We start from the raw sequence: 22,500 nt of genomic DNA on the forward strand, positions 1-22,500 counted from the left end.
TTGAACAGCAAATTACCAATTATAAAAAAGAATATACCAATGGCAACACGTACAAGTCACAAAATAAATACAAATAACAAGGATATGGAAATGTTCAACTTCCTAAGCAACATCAGCAGTGTTACTTATCTACTATGGACCGGAACCACACTAGCCCTATGTGTACACTGTTTCACGAAATCTTCCTAACAAGCCTACAAGGTTAGCATCATTATCCCAATTTTATCAATGAGGAAATCCAACACAATTAAGTGGGAAAGCTAGTTACAAAACAATGTGGGGGAAAGAAAGGAACCAGGATTTACTGAGAACCTACATTATTTTTCACACATCAACTGTCTCACTTAATATTTACAACACCCTTGGAGAAGGTGTCACCCTGTCCATCTCACAGAGAGGGTACCTGGGCTCAGAATGTTAATCACTTTCTAGTATTCACACAGCTATTAGGTTGGTGCTAAAGTAACTGTGGTTTAAAAGGTTAAAAATAATAGCAAAAACTGCAATTACTTTTGCACCAACCTAATAGAATTTGGCAGTTCTGTCTGATTCCTAAATAATGGTATTAATTTGATCTCTCAGAGAAACATATGAAGTAGTTCAGAAAGCACTAGGAAGGAGGCCAGGGAAATGAACACAAAGTAGATCCAGGTTAGAAAAATCTGTTCCCTAGTGGAGAAGGTAAGTTTTCTAGGGATTAATGGGGGCAAAATAGAATATTCCACTTTTTATCACCCTTTTCTTCTACAGCTTCATACATATTTTATTTATCATCTGTCGTGGCTGTAAATAATTCTTTCCTTCGCTGATCTATTCCTGTGCAATTCAATCTGAGTCTGAAAGCTCTTTGACAACTTCAAATACCAAAGCAATGGAATGACAAGTCAAGTCTGTGGATATGGAGAAAGCGGAATCCTCATACATCGCTGGTGGGACTGTAAAATTGTGCAGCCACCGTGAACAGTGTGATGGTTCCTTAAAAAGTTAAACATAGAATTGCCGTATGCTCCAGCATTTCCTTCCTAGGTATATATCAAAAGAACTAAAGGCAGAGATGCAAACAGATATGTACATACCAATATTCATAGCAGTATTATTTAGAATAGCCAACAGGTAGAAACAAACCAAGTCCATCAACAGATGAAGGGATAAGTAAAATGTGGCACAGGTAAGCCCGCTATAACATGGCACTTCTATAACACGGTTCGAGAATTGGGGGAAACCCTCATACAACACGGCATCTTAGAACACGGTTTTACTCTAACATGGTTTGAGAATGAGGGAAATCCCTGAACAGCATGGGATGTAATAAGAGCTTAGTAGTGATGACGAAGAAAACATTATTTAATACATATTATGCTACACTTTGGTGAGAATTGCTCTAATAAAGATATTTCTCAGGGAGAAGATGGCAGCCCCAGCAGCATCCGGGCTCTCCCAGCAGGTGCAATGCTTCAGCACATCTGTGGTCAGGCCATTTACCAAGCTTGTGAGGCCACCTGTTCAGACATATGGTATTGAAGGTCGCTATGCCACTGCTCTGTACTCTGCTGCGTCTAAGCAGCATCAACCGGAACAAGTAGAAAAGGAACTGTTGAGAGTAGCACAACTCTTGAAGGAACCCAAAATGTCTGCCTCCACTATGAATCCCTATGCACAGCGTTCCGTTAAAGTGAAAAGCCTAAATGACATGACCGCAAAAGAGAAGTTTTCTCCCCTCACATCCAACCTGATGAATTTGCTTGCTGAAAATGGTCGCCTGAACAATACCCCTGGAGTCATTTCCGCCTTTTCTACCATGATGAGTGTGCACCCTGGGGAAGCACCTTGCTCAGTCACCACCGCATCTCCTTTAGATGAGGTCACTTTTTCTGAACTAAAAATGGTGCTGAAGAGCTTCCTACATAAACATCAAATACTGAAATTAGAAGTTAAGACTGATCCATCAATCATGGGTGGAGTGATTATGCGCATTGGAGAGAAATATGTTGATATGACTGCAAAAACCAAGATTCAGAAGCTAAGTAGGGTTACGTGGCAGGTTTTCTGAAAGTAATTGATTTTCTGTCAGGGAAAATTCTTAAAATTGGAGCAACAATAAAATGCTTCCTGAACAGAAAAAAAAGATATTTATCTTAATTATAAAAATATAATAGTATGTTTTTTTAATTTTTGGAAACTAACCCCCTTTTTTGTACTAGTACTTTGTTTCGTATAACACGGATTCACATAACACAGAATTTTAAGGAAGCTAACAACCGTATTATACGGGGGTTATCGGTATATGCATATAATAGAATATTATTCAACCATAAAAAGGAATGAAGTACTGATATATGCTACAGCATGGATGAACCTTGAAAACATTATACTAAGGGAAATAAGCCATACACAAAAGGATAAATATTGTATAATTGCACTTCTATGAGGTACCTCATACCGACAAATTAGTAGAGACAAAGTAGAATAGTGGTTACCAGGTCTGGGAAAAGGGGAGATGGGCAGTTATTATTTAATGATACAGAGTTTCTGTTTGGGAAAATTTAAAAATTCTGGAAGGCGATAGTAACGGTGATAATTGTAAATGGACTTCATGCCGCTGAATTGCACACTTAAAAATATTTAAAATGGCACATTTTGTTATGTATATTTTTACCACAATAAAAACATTCAGTCATAAACCTTACCTAGAAATTTGTCAAAATTTAAGTTCAGTATTATTCCTCCTCTACTTCTTCTTACTATTAGAGAAGGTGTACATTCAAGTAGTGGATCTACCCAGAAAAAATGACAGCCTAGCAAGGTTAAGAGCTCAGGTGGAGAGACCTAGGTTACAATACTGGCTCTGCCACTAAGTTGTTACATACTTCCAACAGGACCTTCAAACATGTAAAAAAACAGTTTTCAATAAAAGTTGCAGTTAGCCGCCATTGCTATTAGTCTTTATCATTATATAAAAACCACATGGAAAACAGCAATGCATTTTGTTACAGAAAAATTTTAAACTTTGGTACATCAAATAGACGAACATTGGAAGACAAACGTGGGGAAAAATATTTGCATCGAGTATCACTGAAAGCCAATATCCCTAAAATGTAGAACTCACACCAAAAGAGGAGCATCAAGGTAGAGAGGCAGCAGGAAGGCTATGTTGGATCACAGGCTAAGCCACAGAAATCTACACTGAAGAGGCCACATGTGAGCCAAGACATAAAAGATGAAATGCACCTGCAGTGGAAAGGTCAGGGGTGACAGCACTCTGGGTGGAGACAACAGCAAAGGCCGGAGCATAGCAGGAACACGGAGGGTTTGAGGAACACAGAGAAGGAAGACCAGTGAGCCTGGAAAAGAGAACCAGGGGGAGGGTGGCAGGTAAGGTGGAAGAGGCAGAAAGAAGCCAGATTTCACAGGCCTAGTAAGAAGATGGGACTGTGAGTCCAACCTCAGATGGAAGCTAGTTAAGCAATGAAGTGACATTATCCCCTGTGCAAAAGATCATTATTATTGTGCAAAAGATCCTTCTGTTGCTATGTGTTGAAGGGATGGAGTAGGAAAGCAGAGTGGAAGCAGGGAAGCTGTTGGGAAACTATTTTAACATTTTATGTAAGAGATAGTATAGCTTAGATGCAGGATAGTGGCATTGGTGATAGAAATAAATATGTGATGAATTCACATTGCATTGGTTAATAAGAGAGAATATATTTAACTGTTTCATGAACCAAAAAATGCAAATTAAAATTATACAATTTCCCCTATCAAATTAACAAAAATTAAAAATGGGTAAGACAAATCCTGCTCAATATGTAGTTGAGGGAAGCACATGAACTTCTGAAAAGCAATTTGCTATATTATAAAAAGCCTTAAAAATTTTCTCATAATTTTTGACTTAGCACATAGTCTTTTATTGCTGAATGAATTAATTTGACTTTTAGGAAACATGCTTAGAGAGAAAAGCAGGATTTATGCTCAAGGATGTAATTGCAGCACATTTATACTTGCAAAATATCTTGGAATTATCTAATGTTCAACGTTTAAGGAGTGGCTGAATTATAGCTTATGGTAAAGTACTCAGCAACATTTAAAATTGCATTCACTAAGGGGTTTCAAGATATGGGAGAAATGCTGGCATTATACAATCTTACAAAATTAACTAAGAGAGTGAATTGTTTTGTTTTCATGCTGGTAAGTTTTGATATGAAAACTGAACAAAGACAGCTACCGAATAATCGGTAATAGAAATTTAACAATAACTAACCTAGTCTAGACTCCAAACTCAATACATATGCTCAGAAAACTTGCATGCTCAACTCATCACATATTGTCTGTATCTTACAGTATCAGTCTCTTGTTACTGTTGCTACTGAAAAAGGAAGCAGGGAAGTTTCCGGTTTATGGTTGTCTTAGTTACTAAAGTATAAACATGCACACGCAAAGTCTGTCACTCCGTATCTCCAGGGCCCAACACGGTACCTGGCACAGAATAGGGGCTCAATAAATATTTTTGAGTGAATAGTACCAAAAATAAACCTTTCCGTTCCAACTTAGCACCAAAGAAATGCAAAACCTCGAAATACAAGTGGTACTTTGTAAAAAGCAATAGTGATAGCAACAACACATAGTGTGAGTAGCTACAACGTACCAGGCATTGGTCAACATGGGACACGCTTTATCTTTAATCCTCATCACAGTCCTTCTCTGAAAGAATTCCTTTTCACATTAAAACCAGGCAACAGTTCCAAAAATGTTAAAGAACTAGCCCAAGGTCACACTGCAACTAAGTTTCAACTCGGCTCTTCTGGCGCCTAAACGAATCTAGACACGAGGTATCAGGGCAGCGTGTTTCTTTTCAATGATCAGAACGGACCAGGTTTTTCCTCTATGCGTCCCCTACAGTTCTTAGTGTTTCACTTAATCTCGTTGAAGAGCCATCAGTCACGGGCCAGACTGGCAGAGCGACCTCCCCTCCCCCCGCGACGTCCCCCAGAGGGAAGGACTGAGCCTCCACGCCTCCGGGCGACCAGCCCTCGGGGACGCGGCCTGGCACCGGGCAGGGGGCTCGCCCCTCCCGTTTCATAGCCTAGCCTCGCAGATCGGGACTCACAGACGGAGTCCTCTAAGGGGCTGCCCCCGGCCTCGGGGCACCGCCGGAGGCGGGAAGCAGGGAGCCTCCGCCCAGAGCGGCGGGAGGAGGTGGCCCGCTGCGCGGTTTCCAGGACAACCGAGTCCCCCCCTTCCCCGGTCTCCGCCCCCGAGTATGGCCGCCCCGCCCCTGCCGGGCGCCGGAGCTCTGACCGGCGCCAACGCGGGAATCAAGGGAGAGGCGCTCAGTGCACTCCCACCTCTTAGAGCCTGGTGCATGCCTCCAATGCCGCTGTACAGCTCTAGGACCCGCAGAGGCTCCATCCCCACGCGGCCGCCGCCGCCGCCGCCGCCTCGGAACTAGGCCTGCGGATCCCACAGCTTCCCCTCCCTCCGCCCGCGCCGCTCCCTCGTCTCGGGTTCCGCGGCTTTTCAGTTCCGCCCTGTCCTGCTGCTTAAGCTCAGGGCTTCACTGGGTAGCGCGGGGCCTGGGCGCCGGCCGAGGTCAGCAGGGGCCCAACGCAGAAAACAGTGAGGGCTCCCAAGTGAAAAGCAACCACTCGTGGCCTCATTTATGTTCCATCATCCTTCTGAGGTGTATTCAGGGGCTTGGGAGGGGAAAAAAAAAAGTCTGGAGCTCAGCAGAGGGGTGAAATCTGCCTTTGCCTCAAAATGAGTTAACACAGATTCTAAACCAGAAAAACTCACTTTCCAGGCATGCTGCTTTTCCGTCCCTTGCAAGCCTGAACTGTTACAACCTTTCTTCTATTAGCCTTGAGCACATACCATGTGTTTGGGATTGTGCAGATAAAAGACCAGCCTCTACTGCAGAGAAGGTCCCAGTTACAAATACGGAAACAGCACACGTGCAGCAGAGCCCCGGTGCTTGCTGTAATGGTTAGTTTGGGTTAGTTGGGGTTAATCATATTTTAGCTTGGAAAATATCCCCAACCTAGAATCCTCTAATATAATGTAAAACTATTTATGGGTCTTCAAGTGCTAGCGCCTTATTTCTCCAAGATGGTCCAGTGACCAAATTGTTAGAAGTTGGATTACAAACTAAGAAGAAAAACAAAAATGGCCATATACCAGAAAGGAAATGTTCTCACTGTGAAGTGTCCTTCTATTGTTGCCATTATCTCCATGAGTTTTGTTAGAAAACATTGGGGAGTACCACTTATAATAAGTTAACCGATTAGTCAGAAACTGCATGTGTGCTAATAGAACAACTAAAAGTATGACTTTGTTATCTGACTTCTAGAACTGACTGATCCATTTTGATGTGTTTTATGAAATATTTAGATTGTAAATGTGTGTACTGGCCTTTAAATGTTTTCCTTATCGGTCCCTTACTTCAAAAAAGAAGGGCTGTGTGGTAGAAAGATAGCAGAGAACTGAGTCTTAGTTCTGGCATTGCCAGTAAGTGGTTGTGTGGCTTTGCGCTGAGCTTGGTTTCCTCATCTGCAAACTAAAGGGGAAGGAAGAAAGGGAAATGATTGCTTGGCCCTGCAGTTCCAAGATTCAGTGGCTGACTCTATATTTGACAAAGTGAGTCCTGATTTGGCCACATGTTAATTATCTGCTCAAATTTAAATTATCTAGAAAGGACATAATTAAAAAATCTTTTTTAAGCAAATGACTCTTAAACCAACTCAACTTATTGAATCATATACACACTAACATCACATATATAATGCATGAAACAAACTTCCCTAATACTTATACATAATATTAGTACCATAGATTTATAGCAGTACATATAAAGGAAGGTAGCTATATAGTCACAGTGATTGATACACAGTCAACAACCAATGTATCAAATAAAACTGGCCATTAGCGCTATAGGTCAAAATAAGTCTTACCATGTAGAGGGTAAACTGGACAGAAATACGTGGAAGAGTTCATGAAAAATACCTATGTCCTGAGAGGACTGGAGGTAGAACTCCATCCCCACGCAGGCTGATTACAAATTGTTCACTCTGATACATAAAGGTCTTCACAGTGGAACCCCAGACTTACCTTTCTTTGTTAACTTTGCATTCTCCCCATCTTGAACTCTGCTGCAAACTAGACTGCTCAGCATTAACCAAGCACTGTTTCCCTGAATATTTTTTTTTATCCTGCCTAGAAACCCTACCCTTTTCCAAGACATCTACTTCAAGTGAATCTTCCTTCCAGGCTCTCAAGCTAGAAACCGCAGCTTGTTTCAATTCCTCAATCCACGCCCATCCCAGCTTTCTGAAATACAGATCTCACCTGTGCCTATCACTAACTCCTTTCAGTTCTTTCTAGCCCAATTTTTACTTCCTATATGCCACATTTTTTACATAGTATTTATTCTCTAAAGCTTACCGCATGTGATACTCATTTCAAAAATGAAAACTTTCTCCATAATTATAAATTACAACTATCTCCATGGAAGCATTTGTAGATGTTAGGCCCCCTCAGAATACATATGCATTCTCTTGTAATCACTGACGCAAGCTGTGTGCAGGGGGGCGGGGGGGGGGGCGGGGGGGGCCACAATTGGGAGTAGTTGGGGAGGAATGTAGAGTGGGCAGATATAGACAAAAAAAGAAGATATGTATTGATTACCCTTTCTCAAAGCAAATTCCAAATGTTCTTACAGGATTAAAAAAAAATAAAATGTTTTTTTATCCTAAAAAAGCTTTCTAATCCTAGAGTTTTCCACAAAGTTATCCTCAATGAAATATCCAATAGAGCTTATATTCTCATCAGAGAAACTCAACACACTTTTTGAAAATACCAATATCAAAATTTGGACTTTAGGATATTCAGTGCATTTTCCCTCAAAACAGTAAACCTACATTTGTTTTTTTTTTTTTTTTTTTTTTTGAAAAATGCTATTTAACATCCGGCACATGTGAAATATATCAGAAATAATTAAGGGGCACAATATAATTCTAAGGGATATATTAAAATGATAATAGCATACCCTCAATTATTTAAAGGATCATTGTATAACTTGAAATCTAATGATATTTTATTCTTCCTCTCTTGCCTGTAATTACTACCTAGCAAAGTTAAACAAAGTCTGCCCAATGCTTAAATTACTCTTTTGCAGTGATCTTTGAGTTTCCATGACCCAAGCCATTCTTTATTTCCCCAGTGAAACATGATATGGAGTCCTATACAGGCTTGTCTGAGGGCAGAGCAGAGCAAACTTTGATTGTGCCAATTTAAGTAATGAATAAACTACATTCTGGTTTTGCACAGAAAAAGAATGTTCTTTAGGAATTGCATGGAAAATTAAAAAAAGTCATACAAGAATAAATTGACAATAAATGTCATCAAGAGGAAATTATATCCCAAAGAAATTTGAATTGGAAAGGCCTAGAGAGCTCATCTACCACTTGTGAGCACCCATTTATTCAAGAATGTCACTTACGGTGTTTTGGATCATCCAGCTTTAGACCTAGGTTTATGAGCCGCTAATCAGAAGGCCAGGGTACTTCAGTGGGGTGTCTGGTGGTGAAGAGCTTGAATTATTAGAAAACACTTCTAATCACCTAAAATCCAGTTCCTTTGAGATTTTTCCCTTTGCACTGATTTTGAAGAACTCTCCCTCTTCTGTAATGAGTTACATTGTGGTTAGGACTGCAAGCTTGCGAGCCAGAGTGTAAATAGGAATCATAGATCTGCCGCTTCCTAGCTATGTGGATTTGAGAAAATCACTTCACCTCTCTGAGGCTAGCGAGCGTCTAAAACATATAAAAATAGGACCTGTGGTTACTAAGGACTAAATGAGAATTAAAAGCACTTAGCCCAAAGCCTAGCACAATGCGTATGTCTGTTTTATAAATAGCTATATAATAACATTCTCTAAGTGATGCGTTCTCAGTCCCTTCAGTTATGTCATGTGACATGACTCTGAGCCAGGGAATCAGTCCCACTCCAGGTTGGTGATGTCTGTTTTAGGAGCCATAACTGAACACTGGGCCCTAAAGAAAGTCAGATCAGCATGCTATAGAGTGGTCCAAGTGGCCACAGACATCTAAGTCTCTGTACTTGTGGGTGGCATCCAGGAGGAGCCTGGGCTTGGAGCAGAGTGCAGGAAAGGCTTGAAGTTTGCAAAGCCATAGACATGGCTGCTGGGGTCCTGAGCATAAAAGCAGGAAGTCAGCAGACAGCAGCACACATAGTAAGACAGACACTCTCAGCTCATAACTCCCAGAAAGACCATGACAGCTGTGAAAGGTGGGTCTACAGGTTTCCCAATCAGGGGAAAATTGTTCAAGTGACCTTATGCAGGATGTGTGAATTGGGGAGACCTGGGGTGGAGGTGAGGGGGAACCTATTAATACCATCCAAATCATTTATTCTTTTTATGCGCCAGGCATTGAGGAAATTTTTAGTTAAAACAACTTTAAAAATGTAAAAAATATATATTCTATTTCTGATCCTAAAGGTACCAACATTAAAAGACAATTTAATACCTTCTACTCCCTAAGCATAGGGCTATTGTCCAATTTCATTGATTCTCCAGAGCTACACTGTCCAGTAGGGTAACCACTAGCCACATCTGGTGATTTGAGTTTAATTAACTCAATTAACATTCAAAATGTAGCTCATCAGTCACACCAGGCAGATTTCAAATGTTCAGTGGCGACAGAGGGCTGGTGGCTCCAGGACTGCTCAGCATAGATAACATTTCCATCATCACAGAAAGTTCTGCTGGACAGAGAGCCTAAAGAGGGACAGCCTTTTAAAGTTATATCCTCTCTGGATAGCCCATCAATAAATGAACAGGGTGGAAATATGCAGCAATTCCTAAGTTATTGTATATTGAACACTGATTTAAAATAAGGGCCCCAAAAATATGGAGGAAAGGGAACTCATATAAAAGCAAGCCTTGTAGCCAAATACTCCTCTTCCTTCTCTGGTTCCAGTCACCTTATTCATAGACTGTCACAAAGGAAAAGAAACAGGAAACAGAAGATGTGTTCTCTCAGTGACATGATAAACTTCCAAGAGAAAAAGAACAGATGGAAAATGATGAACCTCGGGGTATCATAAAGGAGTGGTACTTTTCTGTTGCGAAGTGTATTCTAGTGACTTCCGGTTGTGAATACTATCTTAGACTTACCTCAGAAGAAAATGAATAAATGTTGTTGAAAATTGGAATCAAGAGGAATGTAATTATAGATTTTCTGCTGAAATGCATAGAAACCATGCATTTTGTCTTCTGGCTTACCATTTCAAAGTACTCAAATATTTTGACATTGATTTTTCTCTTTGAGGTTAATTCTGAAAATCTAATTTAAAATGGTAAGCAGCACATTTTAAAGATTATATTTTAGTGAAATTAAAGATAGTGAGAGTCTCTATCTTCAAAACTGCTTTCATAAGCTCATGGAAAGTTAGAGATGGAAAGAATCTATTTTCTTTAGTCCTAGATGGAAAGACTATTTTCCAGTGTTTTTACAACTATTTTTAGATATAGAGCCTTTTGTTTAAACAAAATCTCTTCTAGAATCAGGGCAGAGAGGTAGAGGGAGTGCACACGCACGGCATGAGTAGTAGGTGGCCCCAAACTGGCAGATCACCTCCCCTACCTTGATCAACCCCAGTAGCTGCCTTTAAGTGACCCTGTGGACATGGATTGTAAACCACTGATTTCATCCAACCTCGATTTTAGAGATAATGGCATCGAGATCCAGAAAGTTTAGGTAACTTGCCCCAGCCCACAACTAGGTGGAGAGCAGGGAATTCCACGTCAGGTTTCTTCCAGAGGTCTTTCCAGAGCTGGCTACACCATAACTTAATACAATAGATACTTAGTAGGCTCAGCTGTCCCATGTCTGCTGAGCAACTATGACCAGAGGTTCAGCCACGGGTCCAAACTACAGCAGCCCTACTGGGCAGAATGCACTGCTGCCTGAGAACAAACAGGCTGGCCTGAGGAAGGAAGGCAACTTGTGAGATCGATGAAGCAATCCTGAAGGGATATGGTAGTGCATGTTATAAAGGTCAGATAAAAAGGTTAATTTTTCATCACAAAAGAAGAACAATCTCACAGACTAATTACTAACATTTATAATAGGTTCTCTGACCAGTCACTCCTGCAAAGGCAAAGACAACTTGATACAGTGCAAGAAACATGGTCCTTAGAATAGATGGATTAACATGAATCCTGCCTCTAATACTCAGTTTCTTCGTCTATGAAATAGGGATAATATTGTTAACAAGGTAGTTGTCTGTATTCAATTAATAATTGAATATATACATATATACATACATACATGTAATATACATATATTACAATTTTAATACAGTTTTTTCCTTTCTTAAAATGTGTATACATTTTTTTTGGTACCCCCGGTATAGTTAGTAATGTGCCTAGAACAATAAATACTGGTTTCCTTCCACCTTCTTAACTTTGTCAGAATATAAGATATAACCATTTTTTTCTAACAATTAGAGAATTATTTTCCTAGTATGTTTTCAAAAAGGGTATATTACCAAAAACTAATTTGCAGATTACCTAATAAAATTTATTTCCTTATTGTTTTCTATTATAGCCTTCATTATTTCAGCCCCATGTTGGGAACGGAGGAGATAAATACGCAATGCCTTTCAAGAGCTGTTATTACTTTGCTCCTTTTCTCTAGTAATTCATCCAAACATTCAGAACAGTTCCAGGTAACTGAATCGCACAAAAGAGATCCGTCAAGACCAGGAAAAGCAAAACACACACACACACACACACACACACACACTCACTCCACAAAAGCCCTTCTTCTTCTTCTTCTTCTTTTTTTTTAATTGCTACAGTTGTCAGTACTGACAAACCAAAATCCAGAGAACAATCATAAATAAGGGTTTTCCATTTTTCCCTTCCTACTTTGGTACTAGTTTAGATACACAATTTCACTTAGTGTCATTTTCATTTGATCCATTAGTGATAAAAATACTTGAAATGTAATAACAGTTCCATACTGCTACCCCTGCCATAGCTATTCCCCATACAAGAAAAAAGAACCAATTTCATTTCTACTTAAAATTGTTAAAATTTACCTTACCAGCGTACAAAGTCACTTATGTAAACATCATACAACACAAGTACAACTTCACACTTGAAACGCACAGGGGGCCAATAATCCTTACAGTAGAGAGTTAAACTTATTTCTGAAAATCAAGATTATTAGTGTTTCAATTCCATCTAAGGTAATGACTTCGAAGTTAAAATATAGTACAAGTCCCAAAGGGATTTGTCCTATGTTTATTCATTCATTCAGAGGATACATAATGATTAATGACTATTTCAGTAGATGGCAAAAGTATATTTTAACATTAGGATAATATAAATAATAAATGATAACATAGGACTCTAAGTTTCAAAGAACTTCATGAATGCTTGAAATGCTTAACTCATCTTAGACTTATCAGCTTTTCTTTATTAATATTCTGTTTTTTACAAATAATAAAAAGGAGAAAACTTGATGAGATTCACTCAGTGTCACACAGATCAATATTCCCTAGGTTAACAGATTTATTTACAAATCACAGAGACACATTTTAAAAAAGGAAATTGAAAAACAGTACTTTTTTGTTTGTTTTTTAATATCTGGAAGGCATCAAATAATAAACGAAAGAAGAGAGTTGGTATATATTTCAAGGGAAAAATTCACATTAGGAGTTAAAAATCATTCTGGTTAGGAAAGAATGTCAGGAATCTGCATGCCATCTCTCTTTTTACTCCTTTCATTTTAGGACTAAATCCTAGAATAGGGTGGGAAAAGAATGCAGCCAAAGTATTATTTATATATCCTTGTAAAGTTCATAGTTTTAAAATCTAAGATCTTCAGATTGTAGTTTCATCATATTACTTGTTCCCTATAAAGATGAGAATTATTTGAAAAGCAGATCTTTGATTGTCATTAAAAGTGAAAGAGACCTAATAAACACATAAGAAATGCCCAATGTATTGAAAGCCCAAACTGTAAGAGCCTCTCTTTGACCACTCTTTGTCTTTTTTACTAATAATTTGGAAAATAAAGAAATATATAAAAAAGAAAAATTTAAAGACCACAAGAGAACTATGGCTAACATTTTGATGTTCTTCCCTCTAGTCTTTGCACTAATTATATTTTACCAAAATCATAATCTTATTGCATATCTATACATATTACGCATATATATATATATATATATATATATATATATATATATATATATCTTATACCCTGATTTTTTTTCACTTCACATTTCATCATTATCATTTCTGAATTTCATTCAATATTTCAAAGAGGTGTACGGTTTTTAACTGTTATCTTTATTTTTTTCTGAATTTTAGAATTAATACATGCTCATTTGGGGGTTTAAAACAAATCACAAAAGTATAAAAAAGTAAAAAGTATGTTCTTCTATAAAACTTTGATTCCATCCTTAACCCTAAAAAACAGCCACTTTTAACAGTTTACTCAATATCTTCCCTGCCTTGTTTCTGTAGTACATAAACAACAATAATTTGTTTTTCTATTCTCTCAGGAATGAACATTTATGAGATTTCAATTTTTCACTACATGAATAGTGTAATTTACATTTTTGCATACTAATAGTCAAAGTAATAAAATAGAAAGTATTTCAAGATTCAAAAAGAAAATCTCTCATTTTTCATAATTAGTAACCAAAATATAGACCTTGCTTTATTTTTAAATTCAAATTTGTGCCAATATTTTATTATTGTTATTATTTATTTTTAATTATGGGCAATTTTAGTACTAAATTCTAATATTTCAGAAGTCCCTTGGGTGGATAAATTCATACATGGATATTTAGTCATTATCTCAGGGTTTTACTACCCTAAATCCTCCATGCAAATCAAGCAAATTTTTAAAAAGTAACTAAATTGATATCAAGAATTATTAGAGAAATGTACCTAACATTCCAAATTATCAAATTCCCAGGAGGTTGTGAAAGGTCTGTATAATTCTCAATAGTATCTGGAGATCTACAAGGACAAACACACCAACACAGGAGGCTTACATGACATTCCAAATCCAAGTTCATATTTTATGTAGATACCCACCTCCAAAACTATCACAAGACAACCAGGGACATTTCTGCCAAAAGACCAGAGTTGCATATACCTGTATACATATGTCAGTGTCTGAATTTTCATATTATAAAAGTTATGCCTGAAATGCAAAAAATAATCATTTAAACACAATACATAATATATTTTGTTTAATTTATCTCAAGATTAGTTTATTTGAATACATGTGGGAATCCAGTATCATCTTACAACTGATAAAAGTTAACAATTTTTTAACTTCATGTGAACACAATTTCTAATCACATTTTAGCTCCTAAAACAATAACATAAATTAGTCCCAAGTGATGTAATTCAGTCACTTAAACAAAAAAACTATAATTTTATATATGTATATGTATTTTTATATATATATACACATGTGTGTGTATATATGTATACATATACATATATACATATATATATACACACACACACACACACACACACATATATATATATAAAGTCACAGCATGTGGAGCACAGCATAAGGAATAGAGTCAGTGGAACTGTAACAGCTATATACGATGTCAGAGGGGTAGTGGATTGGGGGAGGGGGTTATCACTGTGTGAGGGATATAAATATCTAACTATTACATTGTTTTGTACACCTGAAACGAAGAAGAAGGAGGAGGAGGAGGAGGAGCTGGTATGAGAAAAAGATTAAATATAAATATCTATAAAAACACTCACATGTTTAAAGGTTTCCTTTGTGATTAGTGAGGGTACTCAGGAGACTCCCAATTATGACACTTGCATGTATAAACCATCTTGTCCACAGCACCAGCAACGTTGGGGTGATGACCAGTGAAGGCAGAACATGGAAGGTGAAAAGAGAGGAGATTGTTGAAGATGAAGGTTTTTGGAGAAAGTTGCCAGCATGCTGTGGTGGACTGACCTTTCTCTCCAGAAGATCTATGGGGTCCTTTGTTTCTCACATCAAGCCTGAGGCTCAGTACTTCAAAGGACCACCCAGGGAGTTTAAAATTGTTTCCTCATTATCCTCGGTTTCAGAAGGTGAAGTATTTCCCTTGGACCAGATCTAAGCCACCCGAGAGAGAACTGTCTTAGGTGCTGTTTAAAGATCACTCGTTGGAAAGAAAGTACCAGAGTGAATAGAAGCAAGGAGTGTACTTCTAAAAAACTTCTAGGTGCTGTGGAAGCCAAAATTTTTTTTAAAAATGTGCTTCTGTGTGTCAGGGAGCTTTGGGAGAGACTCCCAATGATGAGAAGTCTCCAAAGAAGAACCTGCTGGAAAAGAGGATGGTTTTAAACACATGCCAACACCAGAGGTGTAAACACTAGATCACCAACAGCTCTTGCCAAATAAGAACTTTCTTATCGCCCTCACCTCTTCTTCTCTATGAGCGCTAACCGTGGAGCAGCAAGAAACCTTAGTTAGCAAGGTGAGGAAAGAGATGAAACACTTTGGGGGTGGGGGAGAGAGACAGAGAGAGAGAGAGAGAGACAGAGAGAGAGACAGAGACAGAGACAGAGAGACTGAGACAGAGAGAGAGAGAGACAGAGAGAGACAGAGAGACAGAGACAGAGACAGAGAGACAGAGACAGAGACAGAGACAGAGACAGATATCCAGGAGAGATCCCGTACTCCCGTTTTCTATGGCCCCTTGCCTCCAGCACACGCAAGCTAGGAGGGAAGACACTTAACTTTAAAACAAGATTGAAATTTTGATCATTACATGGACATGCAGATTACAAATCACTATGATTAATTTTCTCAATTAGAAGTGATCAGAGAATTTTTATTTTTTTTTATATATACTTATTTAATTCAAATACATAGAATTTTCATGAATTAAAGGAATGGAGATATTCAAACATTAATAGAAAATCATTAGACTCATCTGAGTGTTCAAACCTTATGCAACGCTTCAATCCATCTGGTTTTATGAAACCAAAACTTTGAACACAAGCAAAAGCGTAAAAGTTCACACATTACCTTTTATATGTTCCTAAGTATGAAATTGCATCAATTTATTAAATTAAATTTAAAGTACAGGCCTGCCCAGTTCTTTTTAATTCCACAAATACCTAGCTAGCATCCCACAGTAACATGTAAACAAATCTCTATATTTCTTAGTGAACTCTTTCCAATCTCCAGAATAAATTAAACCATACTGGATCTAGAACATGACTTTCATGTAAGGATGGTTTCATTCATTACTTTATATTGTATTAGTGATGTAGCAAAGAGGGAAATTTTTCAACTATGTATTGTATTTATTTAAAACAAACTGACAGGTTCAAGCACCTGTCTTCAGAAAAGCCAGCAGCATTTTTTTTTTTTAACACGCTCAAAGTAAGGTTTGGCCGAAGCCCTTAATATGCCCCTGAATAGCCATGCAACTAAACACCCTCAGGAGATGTTGAGAATTGTCTGATTTCAATAACAGTGACCAGAAAAGTCATGGGAACTCACTGAATTTTCATTTGCAAAATGATCAGACCATTTTATCAGCTGTCCCCTTGTCTTAGTCTCTCCAGGTCTTGACTTTCAGACATGTGTTTTTATCTTCCTCTGCATGCTACAGTTTATTAGTAATGATAACCCACATTGTTGAGTGCTTGTCCTGTCCCAAGCACTCTACTATGTATTTATATACATCTCTCACTTCATCTTCATACAGCCCTGTAGTATTATCAGCCCCATTTTACAGATAAGGAAACTGAGGCTTATCCATGGTTGCACTGTTAGTAAATAGAGGATCTGGGAATTTACCCAGGTAGCCTGGCTCCAGAGTCTGTCATCTTTCTCCAAAAGAAAGAGTAGAGTGGAGTCTCTAGTTCAAAGGATAAAAAAATAATCAGTCTTGCTTTCTTTAATAAAACGTATGTGAATCTCCCCCATTTCGTGGGAAAAAAAAAAAGGAAACATTCCACTAAAGGTGAAGTAGTAGAAAAGTAAACATAGCTATTTTTGTAACCATACAATCTGCTGACATACACACTTATTCCCAACTCCTGGATGATGTCACTATGTCAACAGCGACAAAGCTTCCTCGATCCAGACATAAAATAACAATAATCCCAACAACATCTAAAATTCAAATGTTGAACCTTTAAAAACTGCATTTTCATATTTTAATATAATTTTATTCTCACAATGATCCTCTGAGTGGGTGTTGTTCATACTATGTTTTTGATGAGGAAACTAAGATTGAAAGCTTTTAAAATTGTGATTTATCACAAACTAACACATGACAGAGCCAGGACTAAAGGGGGCACATATCAAAGGTAAGTTGAAATATCAACCCATTTTTGTACCAACTTCTAAACTTCTCTTTACTACCAATATTTATACTAATCATTCTTGATCCTTATGCTTTGCATTTTTCTGTAATCAATATGCCTCAGAAATCCTCCAACATACACTGAATCCCTTGCTTTAGTCTGATGAGATAATTCATGGCAAGTAACAATGCACATGGTTTTCAGAGGTAGAAACGGAGGCTTCAAGAGGCAAACAAGTGGGCCACGTCAATGGAATGCAAGAATCTTACAGAAGTTTACAAACCTGAGTTGGATTTATGTCCTAATATGGAAAGACATGCTTTTTCTCACGAGAGAGACCATTCTAGAATTTCAGAATCATGCCAATATACTTCACAGTAAGCGAGTCACCCAGAGCTCCCTTCTCTGAGAAAGCAAAGGCCCATGCAAGCCATTAGTCCTGCTAATTAAATTCCAGGCTTTTTCTTTTCTTTTCTGAATTCCAAAAGTTGAAACATTCTTTTCTATCTAGTCTTCATTTCCTCATAATGAGAGACTCATAAACATCCCCACTCTTCAACCACTGTATTTTCCATACTCTCCACGGCCACAGATGCTAATAATTCACTAGCACAGTGGTTCTCAGATTTTAGCACGCCTCAGAATCATCTGGAAGTCTTGTTAAAACACAGATTGCTGGGCACCACCCCCAGAGTTTCTGATTCAGTCAGTCTGGAGTGGGGACGGATAGTCGGCATTTCTAACAAATTTCCAGGTGATGCAGACTTTGCTGGTCTGGGTACCACAGGACTAGCACTTCTCCATGTTCCCTTAAAGGGTCCCACAGAAAAGCGTTCAGCTGCTAAAGTTCATGACTTGCACAAATGGTGTTCAGTGCCTTGGCCCCAAATTGAAAGCTTCTCTCTGGAGGGGGAAAAAAAAAGTTGTCATGAATCACTGTCTTTTCAAGCTTTGCCAACCACAAAATTAAAAACAGAAAAGGTCTAAACTGAAAGCAAAATGAAAACAGCTGAAGTAAAACTGTCTAAATTCTGAGACTTAGAGCCTGATGTCTGGAGTTAGGACAAAAGAGAAAATAATGATTCAGATACACCCGAGGCTGAGCCCACTAAGAGTTGGTACCACCGAAACTGCCAGAAAAACCAACGTCCTAACCCCAGAAACCAGTCAGACACTTGGCTCCCAGTTTTCTTTAACTGTCAACAATAAGTTCTTCCATAGGGCTCTCCAAACACTTTATCGAACTATAACTCTTTAAATTAACTAACTCCTTCTACAACTTCTCTATTATTTTTTTAACACAGAAAAAATGTCAGTTGTCAATAAGCAAATACTGCAGGAACATCAAGCAGGTAGGTAGACTGAAAATCTGAAGAGAGAAGCCAACAGAGAAGTTTCCTTCAGGTTCCTTTATTTTTGTAATTATTGTCTCTAGACAAGTCTCAGTGAGGGTTTTAATCCCATTTTTCATCTCTTTGAAGAAAAATTAAGGCATTTTATGTTATGGTATAAAGTTCTTCACTATTCTAGTTTGCTTATCAAAAGTGTGACTGGTATTTTAAATAGCACTATTACATTAAATAACAAAATATAAATGACAAGAAATCTTATTATATAAGATATAACATTTCTGCTTAGAAAATAAGCTGTTAGTTCTACCTTTAATATAGCAATATTTTGCAGAAACTACTGACCTTTTACTCTGATCACCACGAGTCCACTAATTTCAAAATTATTCACTGCCAGCCAGTGAACAATATGCTACTAAGTAATAAACCTACGCCACCCAAATGTAGTTTTTCTATCCCAGTCCAAAGAAAAAGAAAACAGAAGCATAATAATAAGGTCGCTGAATACACCACTTTTGAGAGAAGTCTTTCTGTATGAACATGAGTCACCAAAACGACTTCCTTAGTGATAAAAGTTGCCTAAGTAACCTAGATGCCTTACTATGCTAAGAAGTCCATGGGCAGTGTGCTGGGTTTCAAACCCACTAGTCATTTCCGTTACTTAATTGCTAACTGCTCTTCCCGGCTGCAGTTTGGGGCCTGTGTTTTATGTAGTAACCCAGCAACTAGTTATTATGCTATATTTTATCCAGGACAACAAAACAGTAAGCTTTACATTTCAAGGATTTCAGAGTGAAAGTCAATGTTATTCCACTCTGACTACGGGGGTGTGTGTGTGGGGGGCATTATGTTAAACTAGGTGTCCATGTGGCAGCACATAATTGCAAGACTTAGAGATGAAATGATTTAACAGAGAAGAGCGAAGTAGATCAGGTGCCCTCTGAGCACAAGGAAGGTGCTAGATTCACTTATGGCTCCTTAGCACCCAACAACGGAGCCTGGCACACAGTAGGACTCAAAATGCATTGGCTGCGGGGGGGTCATTGGTTCTCTTCAGAATAAGCCAATCTATGAAGTCATTGTACCACTACCAAGTTAGGATTTTATCAGGCTGTTTAACACTTTCATGCATTCTTTCACCCTTACATCTACAATGGGACTGTGCTTTTTGTTGTTGTTGTTCTTATCCTTGTATATATGGGTATGCAAGGTGCTTTAAACATGCTCCATTTGAAAACAGAGCTGGTGTTGATGAGCATTATTTGGAAAACTCTTATCGGCAAAGGCAATAACATTAGTACTGTGCAAGAAATGTTCAAAGCTGGGTAGTAAGCTCGTATGTGTTATCAGTAATGTTGCTTTAGCTTGGCCTTGAGAATCTTGGCTCTCCTGTAATTCACTGACCCTCTCATTTCACACGACTGTCTCATGATTCTTGGACTATACAATGTAAGTACCCCAAATGTTAACAAATCTCCCTAAAATTCAAATTAATAGAGAGTAAGTATGGGGAGAAGTTGTCCTTATTTGTAAAGGTAATGTGTTCCAAAAATGTGGTCAGTTATTTCTTTTCCACTAGCAAATGTGGTGACGGACTTTTATTCACTTAATTGTATGCAAGAGTCATATGCCATAGCTATCAAATCATTCTGGTGGGTTGAGTCAGATTTAAGAAATGAGATCTCCACAGAAAACCCCTAAAAATGTCCATAAATGTCTTGATTAATTAAGGGCATCATATTCTCTGAATCAAAAGGGGTCCTATTGCTGCAACAGAACAGGGGGAAAAAAGCCCAAAGAGATAGACGGACACCATGATAAGAATGCCAAAAAGCCTTGGATATGTCACCCACAGTAGTACAAAAATACCATGACTTGTTAGGTTCCATAGTACAGTGAAGTTTAGAGTGTGGGGCCTGGAACCAGAAGTCCTGGGTTCAAATCCCAGGTCTGCCACTTGCTGGCTGTTTGAGCTTCAGTAAGTTACTTAACCTCCCTGTGCCTCATCTTCTGCATCTGTCTAACAGGGCTGTGTGAGGAGTGAATATGTTAACACACAACAAATAAGTTAACACTTGGCATATAGTAGTCACTCGTTATATGTAAGTTATCATTATGTTTACCATTAGCTTTCCTATCTGGGCCAGGCTCCAAGTCTAGTAATGCCTGGTTATCATTTTCATTGTTTCGAGTTCACTAATCAAGGACAATGAAAACCAACCCAGAGTTAGCAAGAGAAAAGCCCTGATCTAGACATGCAAATATCTCTGCACTGTATTCTGTTCACACATGTCCAATCTTCTAAAGATCTAGAGATAAGATGAATAAATTACAATATTGTATCAGAACAATTTTTCAAAATTTATGCTATGAAGAAAATGTATTAAATCTATATTAAGCTCAAGTTCTATAATATTTTTGCAGCTATTCCACATATGAGTCACATTATATTAGAAGACATATTTCCAGTACTTAGCTAATTAGAAATATAAAACTTTACTCAATATTTTAGAACCATTGCAGTAGAATTATGGAAAGGGCTGAGAATCCCTTTATTCTGCTATAGTTAAGTCAGAATTGTCTTTCTGTGCTTATTATTTCTCATAATATTAATAAATTTTAATTATCTTTTGCCTTGCATAGTTTTATCATTATGCCATTCAATATTTCCTTCCATTTGCCATAAGACACCACGTAGTGTTACTCTGCTTTTGTGTGTTTATTGGTTTCTAATACTTGGTCTTTTCATTTTCACTTCCAACTTCTACAAATCTTAATGATCTCTGTCAGCATATGGGTACATAGAGACAGAAGTTTGATGGGATATATTTTATCAAACATATTCAAAAGTAAATTGAATAGGCAGGATTCTGAAGAAAATCATTTCACTGACTAAATAAATGTGATATGCCAGAGCTAAAGCAGCTCCAAATTTTTGGAAAGAGTAGCCAATTCGTTGATCAGTTTTAAGATAAGTGGGATAGATTTCTCTCTTTTCCGCAAAAAGCATACAGGAATGAGATTCTGGTGATATAGATAATGATATTTCCTTTCCAACTTCACAGTTTACCATAAAGACAAATCAGAAATTATTTTTTTTAAATTTGCTCAGTTCTTTAAAAGAAAACAGTGCTATCAAACAGTTATTATCTTTAGACCCATTACCTAAATATCTCCTCAAACAAACTTCCACCACTTAGGAACTAGATGACCTCCTCAAAATAGGCAGAGTAAAATTCTAGGATGTCAAAGCATTTGGCAAATTTTCTAGCAGTGACATGACCTTCTTCTTTACCCTGAAAAAATGGTAAAAACAACATTATAAGTCAAAGGTAATATGCATGCATTTTTTTTTGTAGGAGTCTTAATAAACTGTGATAGTATCATTTAGGACTCTTTTTTTTGACATCTCATTACTATTTTTTATATTGATTAAATGTTGAAAAGACAATAGAGTTTGGATACATTGTTATGTAAGATACATTATTAAAATTAATTTAATCTTTTTTCTTTTGATGCTTTTAATGTGACTACACCCCAAATTTAAAGTATGTGTATGCCTCATACCACATTTCTTCTGGACAGCACTGGTTTAGAAAAAAAAGGGGGGAAAGCAAGTATTTGCTGAATACCTACCATGAGAAATATTACAAACACAAAGACAAATATGCCATTGGGTCCTACATCCACAGGCTCTCTATACCAAGAAGAGACAGTTGACATAAAAAAATAATTATAATATTGGGTGACAAGTGCCATATTAGA

At 37.7% G+C, this 22,500-nt stretch overlaps 2 protein-coding genes across 9 annotated transcripts in view; one reads left to right on the forward strand and one right to left on the reverse strand.

Moving 5' to 3' along the window:
• The window catches only part of TRDMT1 (tRNA aspartic acid methyltransferase 1), a 67,308-nt gene extending 45,149 nt beyond the window's left edge, over window positions 1–22,159 (reverse strand). For 2 of the 8 annotated variants that reach the window (XM_019746063.2, XM_019746060.2), the window contains exon 1: window positions 5,340–5,477. In XM_019746063.2, coding sequence (XP_019601622.2) covers window positions 5,340–5,403 — 64 coding nt within the window. In that variant the 5' untranslated portion in view covers window positions 5,404–5,477. Of the gene's footprint in view, window positions 1–4,639; window positions 4,950–5,339; window positions 5,478–14,827; window positions 15,383–17,669; window positions 18,290–21,900 lie in introns of those variants that run through there. The other 6 variants (XM_019746070.2, XM_019746064.2, XM_019746067.2 and 3 more) reach the window with 5 other exon arrangements.
• On the forward strand, window positions 1,409–2,050 carry LOC109454904 (ATP synthase peripheral stalk subunit OSCP, mitochondrial). Its single transcript, XM_019746072.2, has one exon. It carries the CDS (start codon window positions 1,409–1,411, stop codon window positions 2,048–2,050), a length of 642 nt encoding a protein of 213 aa, XP_019601631.2.
• Window positions 22,160–22,500: the final 341 nt, after the last annotated feature.

This window comes from Rhinolophus sinicus, linkage group LG02, assembly GCF_036562045.2.
Source record: "Rhinolophus sinicus isolate RSC01 linkage group LG02, ASM3656204v1, whole genome shotgun sequence".
Taxonomy (NCBI): Eukaryota; Metazoa; Chordata; class Mammalia; order Chiroptera; family Rhinolophidae; genus Rhinolophus; species Rhinolophus sinicus.